The sequence below is a fragment of the Carassius gibelio genome, chromosome B12 (genome assembly GCF_023724105.1).
Source record: "Carassius gibelio isolate Cgi1373 ecotype wild population from Czech Republic chromosome B12, carGib1.2-hapl.c, whole genome shotgun sequence".
Taxonomy (NCBI): Eukaryota; Metazoa; Chordata; class Actinopteri; order Cypriniformes; family Cyprinidae; genus Carassius; species Carassius gibelio.
In genome coordinates this window covers 18,810,226-18,828,258 of record NC_068407.1, presented here as the reverse complement: position 1 = coordinate 18,828,258, position 18,033 = coordinate 18,810,226, and the positions used below count along the sequence as shown (strand labels likewise).

At 36.7% G+C, this 18,033-nt stretch overlaps 1 protein-coding gene across 4 annotated transcripts in view; it reads left to right on the top strand.

Moving 5' to 3' along the window:
• LOC127969177 (putative pleckstrin homology domain-containing family M member 1P) overlaps positions 1-17,773 on the top strand; it is an 18,251-nt gene extending 478 nt beyond the window's left edge. The window contains exons 2-12 of one of the 4 annotated variants that reach the window (XM_052570955.1): positions 1,479-1,567; positions 3,713-3,957; positions 6,527-7,147; positions 8,191-8,656; positions 9,580-9,748; positions 11,554-12,465; positions 13,464-13,609; positions 14,340-14,533; positions 14,647-14,710; positions 16,557-16,714; positions 16,899-17,773. In XM_052570955.1, coding sequence (XP_052426915.1) covers positions 1,514-1,567; positions 3,713-3,957; positions 6,527-7,147; positions 8,191-8,656; positions 9,580-9,748; positions 11,554-12,465; positions 13,464-13,609; positions 14,340-14,533; positions 14,647-14,710; positions 16,557-16,714; positions 16,899-17,007 — 3,138 coding nt within the window. In that variant the 5' untranslated portion in view covers positions 1,479-1,513 and the 3' untranslated portion in view covers positions 17,008-17,773. Of the gene's footprint in view, positions 1-1,478; positions 1,568-3,712; positions 3,958-6,526; positions 7,148-8,181; positions 8,657-9,579; positions 9,749-11,553; positions 12,466-13,463; positions 13,610-14,339; positions 14,534-14,646; positions 14,711-16,556; positions 16,715-16,898 lie in introns of all 4 variants that reach the window. The other 3 variants (XM_052570954.1, XM_052570953.1, XM_052570956.1) reach the window with 3 other exon arrangements.
• Positions 17,774-18,033: the final 260 nt, after the last annotated feature.

Sequence of the window (18,033 nt, the reverse complement as noted above, 5' to 3'; positions counted from 1 at the left end):
CTGCAAAACCATGCTTAATTTGTGGTTACTGGGTTTAACTACAGTAACCATGTTTTTTGGTTTTATTTGTAGTAAAACCATGGTTAATTTTCGTAAGAGATGGAATCAAATACATTTTAGACCACATGCTTTGGGAGGGATTATCGTGTTATTATGTTAATTTTCAGTAAGGTGTTATGAATAATGTGCTGTTTGTTGTCTTCTAGATAAGTCAACTTAAGGAAGTTTTAATGCTAAAGACGCCTGTCTTTTTAAAAAGAAGTACACTTAACGTGTATTTAATATAGGATACTAAAGAGTTAACTTTAGCCTACAAACTTAATGTAATGTTTTTGGACTTAAAGTTAATGTTAATTGCGATTAAAATATAGTTTATATGTATGCAAACTTTTGTTTTTTTTACACTTTTGCACTTAGTATATGTAAATGTATAATTAGTCATGTTGGCGTATGAATGTCATTTCTGTAAAACATTTAAAATACAAAAACAAATACTTTAGTATGTTAGTGTTTTTTAAAGCATGATAAAAAATAATTAAAATGCATTAAAATATTCTTGAAAGTGAAACTTTTAATTTGACATTTTTAAATGTACTTAAGTGTGTTAAGAAAGAAGTGCTTTCTCTTTTGGCACACTTGAGTGGTCTTGTATTTCATTAATACTATATTATCTGGAAGAACTGTTTAATATTTATATACTTTTAAGTTTACATGTACACAATCAATATAATTAAGTGCACCTGTCTACAATGACTCTGGATGTACTTTGACGTAAAGATGAACATGTTTTCTTCTTGTGGTGTGACTGGTGTTGGATGAAACTGGCCGGGATGTGTGTATCACTTCCACTATTTGCTACCTAACAAAGACTGCCAGTATATTAAACAAACTGTTCTTCTTCTCCTCATTGTGTTTTTATGAACCTCTTTTATTATAGGGTCATGTTTAGGGAGTGTATTCATTGTCGTACATGAACTGGTATCATTTAAATCAGAAAGTGATGATGTATAATATAAAACATCACAAAAGCATTTCATCTACTTGTGTAAAAAACATAATAGCTGAGCAAACAGAAGGGGTTCTGAAACTTTCCATTGTACTGTTACTGAGTTTTCATATGTGGCACAAACTAAAAGAGCGACTAACACACACTTTTAGATTATTATTATTATTTTGTGTGTGTGTGTGTGTATTTGATTCTGCTGATTTTTAGCAATATGTAAAAAATGTAGATGGTTTTATTTGTGTTACATCCAATGTGGTAGTGCGGTAGGTTATTTTTTCATTAATTTACTCTGATTTAAAGTCAAATATTCATATTTAAAGTTTAAAGCAACTTAAGTTTAGATCATAACATGTAATGGGTATGTTATAAAGTTTGAGATACACAGAGTCTGAGTGAGTTACAGACCCGAATCGGTTACTGTTCCAGTTGTGTTACACTCTGTGTGTAAGTCACTCGTCTGTGTGTTTTGTAGTGTGTGAAGTGAGACGAACTGAAGCTAAAGGAGCCATGTTGGCCACCCAAACAACTGAGAGCGGCCCAGAAACCAGAGATGTTAAACAGGTTTGTAACTTGCTCATCTTTATGAAGATTATTTGGATTGTGGACATTACAGTGTACCTGATGGCAAAGCTTTCACATCTTTTGAAACCCATCGAGCAGGTTCTTGGTAGAGGTCATGTAATGAGGGAACCTGGATTTGTTTTAGGAAACCAGCATTAAATCAAAGATGATGACCGTTATACTTTCTTCTATCACAGCTTATATGCACAGACCATTTCTGTCTGTTCTCATTCTTATATTCTAATACAGGTTATTAAAACGAGTTTATTAAAAGCCACAGTTTGCTTATTATCTTGTAGAATTCAGCCCTCATACAGAATGGAAACCAGACAACTAATGCCTTCATGAGAGAGATTTTCTTTCTGGCCATTTCCTCTTTATTTGCTCGAGACTTTTGCTATTAACTGCAGTTCAGTAGTTCTTTATATTCAGTTCACTTACAGAAATGGATAACGAAAGCAAGACGAAGTATTTGAACAAAACTGTGTTAAATTCAATAGCTATATAAGGCTTAATAGTCAATTCATTTTTTTTGTTTGTTCTTACTGTTTATATTTACCTGACCAACTGTTCGTTTTTCTTGATTTTGTTTAAACATCAACAATACAATGCAACACACACACTCACCGGCCACTTTATTAGGTTCACCTGTTTAATTGCTTGGTAACACAAATAGCTAATCAGCCAATCACACGGCAGCAACTCAATGCATTTATGCATCTAGATGTGGAGAAGACGACTTGCTGAAGTCCAAACCGAGCATCAGAATGAGGAAGAAAAGGGATTTAAGTGACTTGAACGTCGAATGTTTGTTGGTGCCAGATTGCCTGGTCGGAGTATTTCAGAAACTGCTGATCTACTTGGATTTTCACACACAACTATCTCTAGGGTTTACAGAGAACGGTCCGAAAAAGAGAAAATATCCAGTGAACGGCAGTTGTGTGGATGAAAATGCCCTGCTGATGTCAGAGGAGAATGGGCAGACTGGTTAGAGATGATAGAAAGGCAACAGTAACTCAAATAACCACTCGTTACAACCAAAGTAAGCAGCATATTACTATCTCTGAACACACAACACATCGAACCCTGAAGCAGATGGGCTACAGCAGCAGAAGAATACACCAGGTGCTGCTCCTGTCAGATGAGAACAGGAGCTGGAGGCTACATTTCACACAGATTTACCAAAATTGGACAATAGAAGACTGGAAAAACGTTGCCTGGTCTGATGAGTCTTGATTTCTGCCGCAACATTCAGATGGAAGGGTCAGAATTTGGTGTAAAGAACACGAAAGCATGGATCCATCATGCCTTGTCTCAACGGTACAGGCTGGTGGTGCTGTAATGGTGTGAAGCATATTTTCTTGACACACTTTAGGCCCCTTAGTACCAATTGATCATTGTTTAATCACTACAGTCTACCTGAGTATTGTTGCTGACCATGTCCATCCCTTCATGACTACAGTGTACACATCTACTAATAGCTACTTCCAGGAGGATCTAATGTGTTTTGCTCTTTATACACTTGCAACAAGACCTGATCTGAGCCAGAAGTTCCTCACTTGTCTAGTCATCGTGACTAAGTGCTTATGACCGAGCCTTCAAGAGAAACTCAGAGTTTCTTTTTTTAGTCACCTTGGCTTAATCCCTTCCAGAAACATGACTACTGTTTGCATGTCGTCTGACGTAAAGGTGCTGTGTCGAATTTCCACAGCTTTGGCTGTCGGTGCTTTGGCTGATATGTAGTCAGTCAGCTGACGATCTGTCTGTAGGTATGGCTCATGTTCACATGGCAGAACACGATGACTTCTCCATTCTGCCCTCTTGTCTGAGATCATCAAGAGGCTACGCAATGCTTACTCCACATCTTGTGAAGTTGTTTTGTTCTAGAAGTGCCTTCCTTGATTTGGAAATGTCACAATGATTTCCTAAATGTCACGATGGTTCCAGTGACCTGTTCTCACAGCAACGATGCGAATCAATACAACATTATAGACCCTTAAACTCTTTTATTGATTTTGACTGGGCTGTATCCTTAAATCACTAGCTACTGATTTCATGTGTTTCCTGGTATTTCTCTCCCTGGTTCTTCTGTTTTGACATCTGGTCCATAGAAACCCTTTTTTTTAACCCTTCTGTTCTCCTCAGTGGATTAAGGACAAGATCGCACGGACACTGAAAGTCCTGCAGAAGCGGTACATCACCACAGACACGGCGGTCACCAGCGAGGACCTGGAGGCGAACCTGCTGTGTTGTGCTTTGGAGGCCGTCTTCATCCATGGAATCAAGAGCAAGTTCATCCGGTTTGATGGAAGTCAGGTACGCAAAGGAGGGTCACGGGGAGCACTTCCTCAGCCCGTCTTCTGGAGCCTGTTGAAGACCGTCACCCACAGGTGGGTCAGAGAATATGTAAGTTACTTTTAATGAAGCCCACATGCATTCAGAAAATAAAGAAGGTGGATTTCTTGGGATTGATCTTATTGTGAACAGTTGATGTGTGGATATGTCATAACTTGTCAGAACACTACAAACTCACATTGATTTGCCTCTACTTTAGTGCCACGCCCACATCCCAGCATCCAATCAACAACAGATGCATAAAACCAAGTCTCCGCCTTACATTTGTTTTTGATTCTGATAATCCATTATACTTAGATGTAGGTCACAATACGGAAGGAAAGAACTTCCATTTAACTGTGGTTTTAAGGGGTGCGGCAACCGTTGTATACACTTTAACACAACCAGCCATGTAAAATGACTCTTTTTAAATGGTAATGTCTGTATTTAAAAGATTATATAATGTAAACAGTGTTGGGATAGGCACTAGGTTCCAGATTACAAGTGACCCTGTTTAAAATGTAACAAGTAGTTTACCTATTCAACTGTTTCAAATCATTTTCAGATATACACTTGGGCACGGTTGACCTTACAGTAGTGCATTTACAATATTGCATTACTCCAAAAAAAAACAAAAGTAGTTATGTTACGTAGTTACTTTTTATGGAAAGTAATGCGTAACGTTACTTTTGCGTTACTTTTTAAATCTACAGGGCTTGCTTGTTTGTTTTTCAAATAAAAAAGTTATATTTTTGGCAAATATAAAAGCCTTTTCACACCAAAAGTGAAATGAATATGCCTCAGGCTGAAGGGAAAGTGAATTTACGTCTGCACAATAGAATGCAGAAGAAGAAATTTCAACACACTTCAGCAATAATAAAAGACACACAAGTGTTTGTCTAAAGTAATTTTTGTTTATGATGGTTTACTGGATCATCGAAGATCAGAAGCAAAGACATTGGTTAATAGAATGGGATTAAATACATAAAGGATGTTTGTGTTGTGTAACATTTAATCATTGCAAGTTTGTGTCATTTTCTGAGTTGCATTATTTTTATTCTTTTTGAGGAATACTGAATCTGTGTTTTATTTTTTTTATTTTTTTTGGATGAATTAATGAATATTAATATATACAGTAAATCTGATTTCTCCCAATATGGGGACAGGAGAGCTGTCAATCAATAAATTGGAGAAAAAAGTAACTTGCGTTACTTATTTGAAAAAGGAACTCAGATATTCTCTTGTAAATTTAAAAAGGAATGCATTACTTTACTAGTTACTTGAACAAAGTAATCTGATTACGTAACTCACGTTACTTGTAATGTTACCCCAACACTATTGATTGCTGTCATCGAAATCATTCAGCACCTGAATTAAGATTATAAGTGAATTTAAAAACACAATTACCACAAAATCAGACTTTAGTGCCACTTTTTATTTTGAGATCGTTCTGAGATTTAAATACAGATTTAAAATCATAACAAAAAATATTTATACTAGAACTGTAATTTAATTACACCTTATTTTCTCAGTAACTGTAACAGATTAGATACATTTATTTTGTCATTAAATTACTTAACACTGTTACATGTAACTAGTTACTCCACATTTCAGCAAATCATGACATGTGATATAACAGTTCTCTTGAATATTGGATGCACAGGGAACAAAGTGTTATTCATAAGCCTTATGTAATTATAATATATCCCCATTCTTTCCGAAATCATTCCTAGCCTTTGGTTTGTTACTGAGTCGACTGATGTTGGTTTATGCTTTAAAATAACTTTAACCTTTTCCAAGTGAACAGCCTGTCACCCGTTTGGAAACAGAAAGAGACACGTCAGGGAGACTCTGTGAGGATTGGCACAAGTCTGTAGGATTAGATCATCATGTGGTTTAGTAATTGGCTCCTAAGTCTTTGGGCAGTAATCAAGTGAGGCTCTTTAAGACCTCTTGACTCAACAGGACAGTTTTAGGCTATATTTTGAGTGTAGTGTGTCATATTTATACTTAAAAATGATCTAGTATGAATTTAACAGTATGTCACATCACAATACCTCATTTTACATACAGTACATAAAGATTTCTGTGCATTTAAAAAATGATTGCACTTATTTAGGAGGCCTTCACTAAACTGTAAAAAGTCATGTGAACGCCCACATTAAGAAGTAAATTAAATAAAATTATAGTATTATTGACAGTATAGTGGGGGGGGGGGGGGGGGTAATTGTGAATTTATCTATATATGAGCAAGACTTCAAATGTTATTTTATCTTCGATTGCTCTTACTTTTTATTTTATCATGTGACACTGAAGACTGGAGTAATTATGCTTAAAATGCAGCTTTGCAATAAGAATAGAAAAGGGTTCCTGGAGTGCAAATAGCACTGGAGTGGTTTAATCCAAAAAACACAACCACTTTATATAATGAGCTGGTTTAATATAAGCTTTAATGCACATATGAACATTGAGGAATACATGCTTGAAGAATGAGAACAAACGTCATAAAAAAAACTACTTATTTGGTACATGAGTGCATGAATATGTAATATGTGAAACAATGACATTTTCTTTTTGGGTGGTCTAACCTTATAATGTTCCACATGCTTCTTTTCGACACTATAGGGATGTAGTTCAAGAGCTGGAGCGTCTAAGCTTCATAAACTCAGACATCGGCCGCTGCAGAGCATGGGTTCGCCTGGCGCTAAATGACGGGCTTCTGGAGTGTTACCTGACCTCGCTGCTTCGTGAAGGCTCCAACCTGGGCTCCTACTACCAGCCCGGGGCTCTTTTGCTGGACCCGGAGGACCGTGAGGTTCTCCTCACCCTCCTGCAGGGTTTGTCCTCCATGATCTTCCAGCTCTCCTATAAATCAGCTGTGCTGAATGAGTGGACCAACACACCCCTGGTCCTCGCGGGTCTGTGTCCCCCAACGCCTGCCGACGAGCATCTTGTAGGCCCCAAGCGCAAGGAGTCTTGGGATACGGTCTCCCAGTCATCCGCAGGGTCTGGAGGCTCAGACTGGGCTCAGGAGGTGCTCCAGAGGGAGCCCAGGAGAGAGCAGCTGAACACACCTCTGACCACATCAAACCAGAGTCTGGACACGTCCGGATCATCACAGCTGTCCTCCAGCCTGAGCTCTGATAGTCTGCTGCAGGGTCACGAGCTCAGGAGTCCAGAGAAGGAGCCCTGGAGCTGTGACACGGAGATCAGCCAACACACACAACAGAAGATCAGCGCTGCAGAGTGAGTACAAGTCTGTTCTATGACACTATGACAAGGGAGGAATCATCTTGTTGTCACTAGGTTTGTGCAGAGCTGTGAATTTACTAATGTCCTGTATAATGACACTAGTTCAAGTTTACATCCAAATCAGGGGGGCAGAAATATTTAAAATTCAAACAATTATAAATTAAACAAAATTAATGAAAATGTACAAAATTTGACCGTATTGCTGTTTTTTTTCTGTTCATTTTAATTATTATTATATGAATGAATATTATCTTCAGATTTTATATTTTAAAATGTAATTTATTCCTGTGAGTCAAAGCTGAATTTTCCTTCAGAAATTATTCTAATGTGCTGATTTAAAAATATTTCTGATTATTATTAATATTGAAAACAGTTGGTCTTTTTAATACCATTTTTTTTAACTATGATAAGTTTTTTTTTTTTTTTTTGTTGATTTTTTTGAATTTTTTTGATGAATAGAAAGCTAAGAATAAGCATTTATTTTAAATAAAATTCTTTGGCAACATGTGAAATGTCTTTACTTTCACTTTTGATAATCTTCAGATGTATCCTTGCAAAATAAAAATCTTACTAAAAAAATTAAATCTAAAATCTTACTGAACCCAAAATTTTGAACGATATATTCCAAGTAAATAAAGTTACTGAATCATCCTGAATCCTCATATTTGGAGGTCTATAGCAACAAAAAGTTGGAAACCCCATGTATTAGATGGTGATCTAATGCTCATAGCATTGCTGTCAATATGCTAAAACCTGCTTATCGGCTCTAAATTAATTACTTTTAAAGTATCCTGATTTAAAAATATTCATGTCAAACTCTATAGTCATTGTCTCTAATTGAAAGGTTAAACGTTGGACCATCTGACTCAGATTTTGTACTTGGCCGTGGTTTTGCTGCTTCTGTTACAGAGCTCAGAAACCTCCATGCATGTCAATTCTAGTCAGGACAAAGTTTTCTAAAGTAAATGTGAAGGAAATGACTTTGAGTAGAAATGTTGTAAGCTGCAGTCGTGTCTGTCTGTTTTCAGTGACAGCAGTTCCTCTAATCAGGACTTGAAGGAAGACTTTGATGTGTTCATACCAGCTTCAGATTCTGCAACACAAGCTGTCAATGACAACACGCACAAGCCTGACGCGTCTCTCACAGCTGCACAGGACACACATCAGTCAGAGGCACACATCTCCGAGCAATCTAAAGCATGCTCAGAAAACATTTCAGCTGAGACGTTACCGGAGACGCAAGAATCCAAGACTCTAGTTAAAACCGCCACAGTCACCGAGACTCCAGAAGGTGGCCAGAAGAACTCACCTGTTGATTCCCCTTCAGTTTCTGCTTTGACTGAGATGGTTGAGAAGACCTCCGACCTTAAAGACCCCGACGCTCTTCCTTCAGAGACCTCCATCGCCTCTAGTTCAGTGGAGCAATCCCAACATGCTGCATATAGACGCTCCGCAAGCACCGTCAGCAGGAAAACCTCCTCAGACTCTCTGTATTCCTCCTGCGTGAGTGTTTTCAGGGATTCATACTCTCAGGCTTTCATTTCTTAAGCTTATATATCACTTGATAGGTTTATCTAATTGATCCACCAAAATGAACGTTGATATTGTATCTGCATTTTAAAAGGAATTGACAGTACGAGTGATTTCAGGCACATACTTGGAACTAGTTATTAATATAGATTGATATAGATGATACAGATTTGAGTTTTCACTTCATGCAGGAACCAAGCTTCAGGAAGCTTTCTTTTGTTACGCTTCCTATGCGAGTGTAGTACAGTAAATGTTAGCTTGAGATTCAAAGCACAAGTGAACCAATCATTTCTTCCTCTAGTCACCTAACGTACAAAGCTTAATAGTTGCTATAAAAATCAAATTTTGCTAAACATATGCACTGTATTACATATATATATTATTTGCATCTAAAATAAGTTGTTTAAATAATATATGCATTGTAAATATATGCAATATAACATGTTTATTAATATATGCATTTATTATGTATATATAAATGCACAAAAATACAGTATATATTTAAAATATATTTACATGCATATATTTGTACCCATATAATTGATATATAAACATTTAATATATACATTTTATTATTAAATATATACAGCCATATGTGTACATACACAGTACATTAGATATATTATTTAAACATTTATTTTAGATGCAAATAATCATGATTAATCGTTTGACGGCACTAATTTGAACTTAAATGAGAAATCACTTACAGGTTATGTTTAAATAAATCCAAATCATGACAGCAACAGCAGAAACATAATTATATAATAATAATAATAATAATCATATCATAACACAGTTTATATAACACTACTTAAGGAAGGGTTTGCATGCAGCGTTTTTATTTATATGTTGTTAACCTGACGGTGTTTCCATCTCTGCACCTGTTGGTGTCTCAGAAATCCACATCTTGGATATCAGAGGATGATTTCTACAAACCAGAAAAAATGGACAGTCCTGAAGCGTATGCCGTCATTGACATCTCGCAGATGAACGGGCCAGAGACGCCTACCTCTGAACCGACCAGCATCCAGTCAACACCGAGTGTAGTGCACCGGAGACAGAACGGTAAGACCGGAGTTTCCTTCTGCCTGATTCTTAGACATTTTACTTGCCAAGCCCTGAGCTGCAAAGTGATGGAAAAAGTAATGGTCCGTCTGTTTTTTAAACTTCCTTCTCACAGAGCGATGACCTTAAAAGAAACTAGCACTCATGCTTATACTTCCCTTTGCTTGGTTTCACATACAGTTATTAAGTGCTAGATTTAATTTTCATAGCTATATAAAAGCGTTCAGTGGTTTTTTGACCACGGGTATAATTGGGATTTAAACCAGACAGTATCTGCTAAATTACAATGTAGACTGCACATCTTTATAAGATGACAACTTTACCATCTTAGGCCCCAGTTTCTTTGCTGTTTTCTGTTTTCTCACTGTTTTACCGGAATGTTCATCTACATAGAGCATTAACAAGCAATTAAGACAACTTTAAATTTCAAATAATAAACATTTGTATGCTTAAAATATGGTTTTCACATTACTGCTTTTAAACCTTGGATAGTTTGATAAAATGATAAATCTTTGATTATTTTCTCACTCTTACGTTGTTCCAAACCTGCATGACTTTCTGAGGAACATAAAAAGGATAGACTGTTAAATTATACTTTTGTATAATTGATATACTATTACGTTTTTGTTAACAATTTTAGTTATTATTTAGTTAAATTTTGTTTCCTTTCGTTTCAGTTTCGTTTCAGTCATTTTTATTTATTTTGTTTTATTTTGTATTTTTATTATTATTTGTATTTCAGATTAAACTGAGTAATAGTAGTCAGTAGCAAAACAGGGTCATTTTCGGTAAATAAAATACAATAAAACAATTGTTAATTAAAATATACATTAACTGAAGGAATGAGTGAAAAGAATGATATAACTACTCACTACTCACTGGTTTACGGGGATACAGGAAGTGTCCTTTTTAAAGGGTTAGTTCACCCAAGAATGAAAATCCGTCCATCTTCTTCACCGTCGAAGCATCGTAGGTGTGTGACTTTCTTCTTTCAGAATAATCCAATCAGAGTTATATAAAAAATGTCCTTGCTCTTCCAAGGCTTTGAAGGGGGGTAAGCGAGTGTTTGTTGTTCAGAACACGTGTAATGAAGTGTGCGCATCTGTAATAAAACATAATATACACTTTTTTTTCCCTCACTTCTGCTGACTGTTGATATATGAGAGCAATTTCAAAAAGTTACTGTTAAAAGTAATGCATTACAATATTGCGCTACTCCCTTAAAAAGTAACTAATTACATTACTTTCAATGGAAAGTAATGTTACGTTACTTTTTAAATATGTTTTTAATAAGAAGTTCTATTTATAGCAAATGTAAAAGCCCTTTCACGCCAAAAGGTGTAATGAATAAACCTCAGGCTGGAGGAAAAGTAAATTCACATCTGTACAGTAGAAAGCAGGAGAGGAAGGTTTAACAACAGCAGTAAACATATTAAATGAAGCACAATTGTTAGTTTATCTAAAGTCATTTTCGCTCATTAGTATGGTTGAACTGAATCATCAAAGGTCAACCAAATGTTTTTTTGCAAGTGAGATGAATTAATGCACATTCGCATTAAGTGGTTACCACCGACACTGATCGTTCCACCCCTAATATATATAAATAAATATATATATATGATCTCATGATATACATGTGTGTGTATACATATATGTGTGTTTGTGTATATATAATGGATTTCAATCATTTGTAAATGAGTAAGCATACGCTCAACCTTGTGTTTACAATAAAAAAAAACGACTTGAAATGCTGGATGTGTGTATAAAGTGGACTCTCTCTCTCTCTCTCTCTCTCTCTCTGTCAGGTCTTCGTAACCCGTTCAGGGGTCTGCTGAAGCTGGGTCAGCTGGAGCGCCGCAGTGCGGTGGGCATGTGGTGGGATTATTCCTGCGAGCTCTCTCCGTTTGAGCTGCGGCTTTACATCGACGCAGAGGAGCGCATCTGCTACGAAAACCTGTCCCTGTTGCGCTGCGAAGACGTTCACCTGTCCTCCAGTACCGAGGGCCGATTCCGGCTCTCCTTCCCCGGCAAAAGAATCTACCTGCGTGCACCGTCTCGAGGAGAGGCGGAGGACTGGGTGGATCGCATCGTGGAGGCCATCAGCAAACTACGGCCCATGATAAAAGAAGAACAGTGGGAGGTGCTCCACTCGTCCAGTGACCAGGACGTCCCCTCACCGACACCATCAAGCCCCGAGCACACCAACTCTGAGCTTCCAGATACCCCACAGTTAGATTGGACTCGTTATAAAGACCCAGAACCAGACGCCATAAAGGAAGCGGTGGTCTATCAGAACTTGGAGGAGAAGGGTTGGCGGTGTGTTTTACTTTCCCTCTCCCTGGAGACCCTCAGAGGTTACCAGGTCCAAGGGGACTCGAAGACGCCTCTGTTCTCATACCCCATTGGGAGCATCAGGGATGTGGTTCCGGATGTCTCTTTAGGAAGCCCAGCCTTTTTTAAAGTTCTGACTGTGCGGGACACTCTGACGCTGCGGGCGGAGAGCGGTGAGGAAGCACGAGGATGGAGGAGTCTGATCAGAGGAGCGCTCGACTCGTATCTGGAGACGGAGGATGACGGAGCGGGTCAGGGCGTCTCAGCAGTGGGCAGTGTCCACAAACTGGTCCAACACAGACTGAAGGGAGATGGGGTGCTGCTCTCTCACCTGTCTACTGTCCCGAATGAGAGAGGACTAGATGCACAAAACTACAAATGTGCAGGTATGAGAGGCTGGCATGATTTGTATTTATTTTTTAATTACAATTAAATGCAAATCACACAGATGACTTTTAATAAACTCTTGTTTTCAAGATCTGAATTAATTTATTTTAATTAAGCAGTGGAGGTGTTTTTGGTTAAAAACGTATCAAACTGGTGTAACTTTTAGTAATGATATAATGTATATTGTTATTTTTGTTATTGTGTGTGTGTGTGTGTGTGTGTGTGTGTGTGTGTGTGTGTATGTGTATGTATGTATATATATATATATATATATATATATATATAAAATATGTAATCTTTATTTATTATTGTATGATATAGATTATAATATAATCTATATTATCATTATTATTAATTATATTTTCTTTGTTAATTATATTAATATTTGTATTATTTATTAAAAGCAATGAAGCAGTTGTATCAGTCATGAATATTTATGATATTTGATATTTTGTGTTCCTTTATAAATTATTTAAATATGCTTGATGCACAAGAAACGCTTATCAATATAAAAAAAAAATATATTAATATTTTTTGTGGATATTTCATAAATTTATCAGATATTTCAATCTTATATGATATGGCAAGGTTTCTTTAGGTTTTAAAATGGCAATAATAATTAATTAATAATTCATATTATAATAGTTTTAAACATAAAGTTCAAATGTATGGGGAAAATATATTTTTGCTTTGTTTACACCACTACTGACATTTTTGAATCATTAATTTTTTACATACTATAAATATTTGACAGAAATCTATGAAACCAACATTGCAAATATTACATTATAACTGTGCTTTTGCATTTTAATCTGGATTTGTCTTATCTTCTCTTCTCATCGGCCCAGAAGTGAGGCATTAGCCACATGTTTATTTCCTTTGCATGCTTGCATTTGTGAGCTGGAGGAAGTGCTGTGCTCTTGTCTCTGTGTAAGTGTTTTTCTCTGTTTCTGTGCTCTCTGGCTCTGAGTAAAAGCTGTTGTTAATGTGTCCGCAGGTTGCCCTCGTCAGATCGGGATGTCTCTGGGGAGAGCCAGACTCTGTGAGTTCTCGGGTCAGTATTACTGTGAGAGCTGCCATCAGGGAGACACCACCATCATCCCCTCACGCATGCTGCACAACTGGGACCTGACCGCACGCCAGGTGAGCTCTTACGACTCTGCATCTAACTGAATTGAATTTTATTTTATTTTATTTATGGACATATTTATTAACATAAGTGGGATTCACTTTCCTTAAATAAATCAGATACATATTATAAAAAAGAAAAGAAAAAAAAGGTTAAAATACTCTATTTTAAAGAGTAGGTCTGTCATTCGATAACCTTCATTACATGAAATGCTGATTTATTCATTAATTAATATACTTTGGATGGTTAATAAGATTTTTCTAAATATAGATGCACTAACACAGATTTCTTTTTTTTCTTTTTTTAAGAAATTCACTTTTATTCCGCAAGGTGATCAAAAGAAAAGACATTTATAATGTTATAAAAATAAATAATTGACAATTAAATGCTGTTCAGCTGGAAAAATATCAGTTTCCATAAAAGCAGCACAACTGTTTTCAGCATTGATGATAATAAATGTTTCTCAAGCAGCAAATCAAGTCAACATATATTCATGATTTCTGAAGATCATGTGACACTGAAGACTGGAGGAATGATGATGAAAATTCAGCTTCGATCACAGGAATAAATTATATTTTACAATATATTCAAACTGAAAAAAGTTATTTTAAATTATAAAACTATATTCCATAATATTACTGTTGTATTTTCCATCAAATTAACGGAAAATCTTGCCAGGCCCAAATTTCTGAATCGTTGATATGCGTTTGTCATTCAGCTGTGTGTGTATTTCTATATGTTCAGGTTTCAAAGCAAGCCTTTAAGTTGCTGACTCAGATTGAGCACGAGCCGCTCCTGCACCTTGAGGTTTTGAACCCTGACCTGTTTGATCACACTGACATCATGGAGAAAGTGCAGAGCCTGAGACTAAGGCTTCGTTTTCTCGGAGACTACATCCTCATCTGCCGCAGCGGCATCAGCAAACAGATCCAACCCAGGTGTGTGTGTGTGTGAGTGTGTGTATTCTTAGATGCGTGTGTTTGTAATTGGGACACAATCAAGTCTTTACCAGATGATTGCAAAAGATTAGTAATCTGTATTTTGTTTCCAGACTTCAGCAGCGGACATACTTACTGGACAACAGTGATCTATACAGTGTACTGGACTTGCAGCAGGTATCACTGGCCGTTTCTTGTTGTTTAGCATTTGAACTAGGGGTGTGCGATACATTTTATTTTATTTTAAACGTACTACTCTTTTAGGATTTTAGCAATTATTTTTTGGAAATTAACTCCTCTTTGCAAAATAAGGTGGTTATATCAATGTAAATTTCCAAATGAAAGAACTGCTTTGCCTCTCTGAGACAGTAACACACAGTGCTTCGTTATTGAATGAATCCGCGTTTTGTATGATTCGGCTTAATGAATGATTTAATGACCAAATTAATCAGCCATTAAAATGAATCACTTAAAGGGATAGTTCACCCAAAAAATGATATTTGATATTTATCTGCTTACCCCCAGGGCATCCAAGATGTAGAGTTGCAGTCTGTCAGTCATATAATGGAAGTGAATGGGAATCACGGCTTTGAGATAAAAAAAATTAAACATATACAAACAAAACCAACTTAAACCCTGCTGCTCGTGACTGCAATGTCTGAACAGTCCTGAGTTCATTCTCAACAGTCTGTGTGTGATGCATCTTCCTCTTTCTTTACGGTGGCACGCAGACTTATAAGTGCATTACCGTCATCCATCTCTCAAATGGACTATTGACATTCTATCTACAATCTCATTTAGGAGTGTCAATGGTCCATTTGAGAGATATCTGGCAGTAATGCTCTTATAAGTCTGTGATCCGCCATAATGCAAGAAGAAGAAGAATATGCGTCATGCATAGGCTGTTGAGAAGTTCGAACTTTGCGTGAATCAGAGGTAAAAAACTATAAATACTGTTCAGTTTCTTGCACAGACCAATCGTTTCGTGTCTTCACGTCAATGTATCATCACGAGCCGCAGGGTTTAATTTGGTTTTGTTTGTGTATGTTTTTTGGACTCTCAAAGCCGTGATTCCCATCCAGTAACATTATAAGACTGACAGACTGCAACAGTTTGAGTTGAAAATCTGTTTGTGTTCTCCTGAAGAAACATAGTCACCTACATCTTGGGGGATGCCCTGGGGGTAATCAGATGAAAATCAGATTTTCATTTTGAGTGAACTATCCCTTTAACTCATTAGGACAGTGACTTGGCCACACCTACTGGTGATCTTAGATATATATTTTAGGCCAGATTGACTATCAGCTTGCGCCAGCGCAAAACCTCAGTTTGACCTAAAAAGAAATGACTGGTTAGGGTCTAGAGTGGAAAATTAGGGCTGAAAAGGTGGGAACTGTTATTTTTGCACCTCACCTTATTAAATATGCATTTGTAGTTTAAATTGAGTAATGAATCATGCAACGCAATTTACTAAGACATGCGCTTGTCAATTCACTGCTATTTGTGGCATTATCCATCCAAAAAAGCATAAAGTAGGCTGTAATTCATAGATTGCGAGGGTCATTGTGGAACTGAGATGTTGCTTCTGTGTTCTTTAATGTGGGCATTGTTAGTAAATCACCGCAAAATTCTCCCTTCCCATAGGCACTTGTATGGAATTGCGCTCTAGTGCTAATTTGCCCTTTTTAGTAAACTTGGCCCCTAGTAGAAAATAGAATTTTCTTTAAAAAAAATAATAATAATAATTTTAAATTAATGAAATCAGTTTAAAGTGGCATATATTGCTCTTAAATTAAAAATGTATTTCTGTCACTGGTGTGAACTGACCACACTATTAGGAAAAATGGTACAAATGTTGGCACTGGGGCACAAAAGAACATTTAAAGGCTGCACAATGTTACCTAAAGTGCATACATTTTGAAAAGGTGTGCCACCAGTGACTTTTGTTTTCTGAAGAATAGGATATGAATATGAATAGAGGGCTATTAAGTGATCCGATTTGTGATTTCTTTTTTGCACACAGATAGCAGACGAGCACTATGAATCTTACCTGCAGTCTCTGATTCAGTTTGGGTCCAAGCACGTGCTCAGCTGTGACCTTTGCACCCAAAGGGGCTTTATATGTCAGATCTGCAATAGTGACAACATCATCTTCCCTTTCCAGTTTGACAGCACCATTAGGTACTGTTATATGACACTCATTAGACATCAGATCTAAAACTCCTCACATCCCCTTTCACTCCTGACCACTGCTGTGCTGCCACTTTCTGTTCTAGTAGAGTCATGTGATTCAGTCACATGCAGCACAGAAGTGGGAGAAATATCATGAGGATGATGGTGTGACTCTGTGTTTTCTGTCTCTCAGGTGTGACATCTGCAAAACGGTGTTTCATTCCTCCTGCAAGGCCAAGTGTCCGGTCTGTCCACGCTGCGTTCGCATACAGAAGTATATGGAGAGGGATTTGGAGGACTGATTTAGCTGTTAGTTAGAAACAGGTCATGCTACAAACTCAAAATCCAGGGTTGGTACTATATGATTGTAGTATTGTATCTAAAACATTATTTTTCTCAGTAGCTGATCAACTGGAAGCGTTTGATCGTTTTTCTTACACTAAGCGTTTTATTTGACTCTGGACCTTAAGTGCACTTATTTACACACTCATCTGTACATATTTACTCACATCTGCACTCCCGTGTAGGTTTCATGAAATGTTAATAATGCCAAATCAACACTTTTCTGCAATGGTGGAGGAAAGTATATTAAAGCTATGAGAACTGTATGGAAGCACGTGTAATTCTGCAGGTTTGTGTTCAGAATCACAAGTCTTAGTTCCCTTTTTGTTTTTTGCAAAGTGGTTATTGATTGTCAAGCCAAGGAAGTCTTTATTTATGAAACGTAAGGCACTTGAATGCCAAGGATCTTGTTTTTATAGTACTTTTTTTAACATCTGAATGTCACATGGCAAGTTTTATATGATGCATTACGAGTTTACAAATCATTGCATGCATTAACAAGTTGTAAATGCAGGTATTGTACACAGTTATTAAGAGGATGTCTAATGGAATTATGACATGTACCAACACTTAAAACCTCCTTTAACAGTTTTTGTATGATACTGTGCCTTTATTTTCGAGATTGAGTGTATCATTCATCACTAAAATGGGATGTGCCAAAAATGTAACTATTATAAGCCATTGTGAATTATTAATGCTTTCCACAATATAAATTCATGATTCCAATTGCTGACATAAAAACTCTTTTTACTTATTATTTTCCTTGTTTAATGAATGCATATGAAGGTCTGACCACTGCTTCATTAGCACAGTTTATATTGAGAACTGAAATATGAGAAAGAACAAGGATTTTTGTACTTCCTTTTTTTTTTTACAATGCTGATATTTTTATGACAAGTTCATTATAGCGCCTGTTCCCAGGTGACTCTTTGTCTTTCTTATGTTTTGCCACTAGAGGAGGTAAAAGTCTTAACCCTTAATTGACA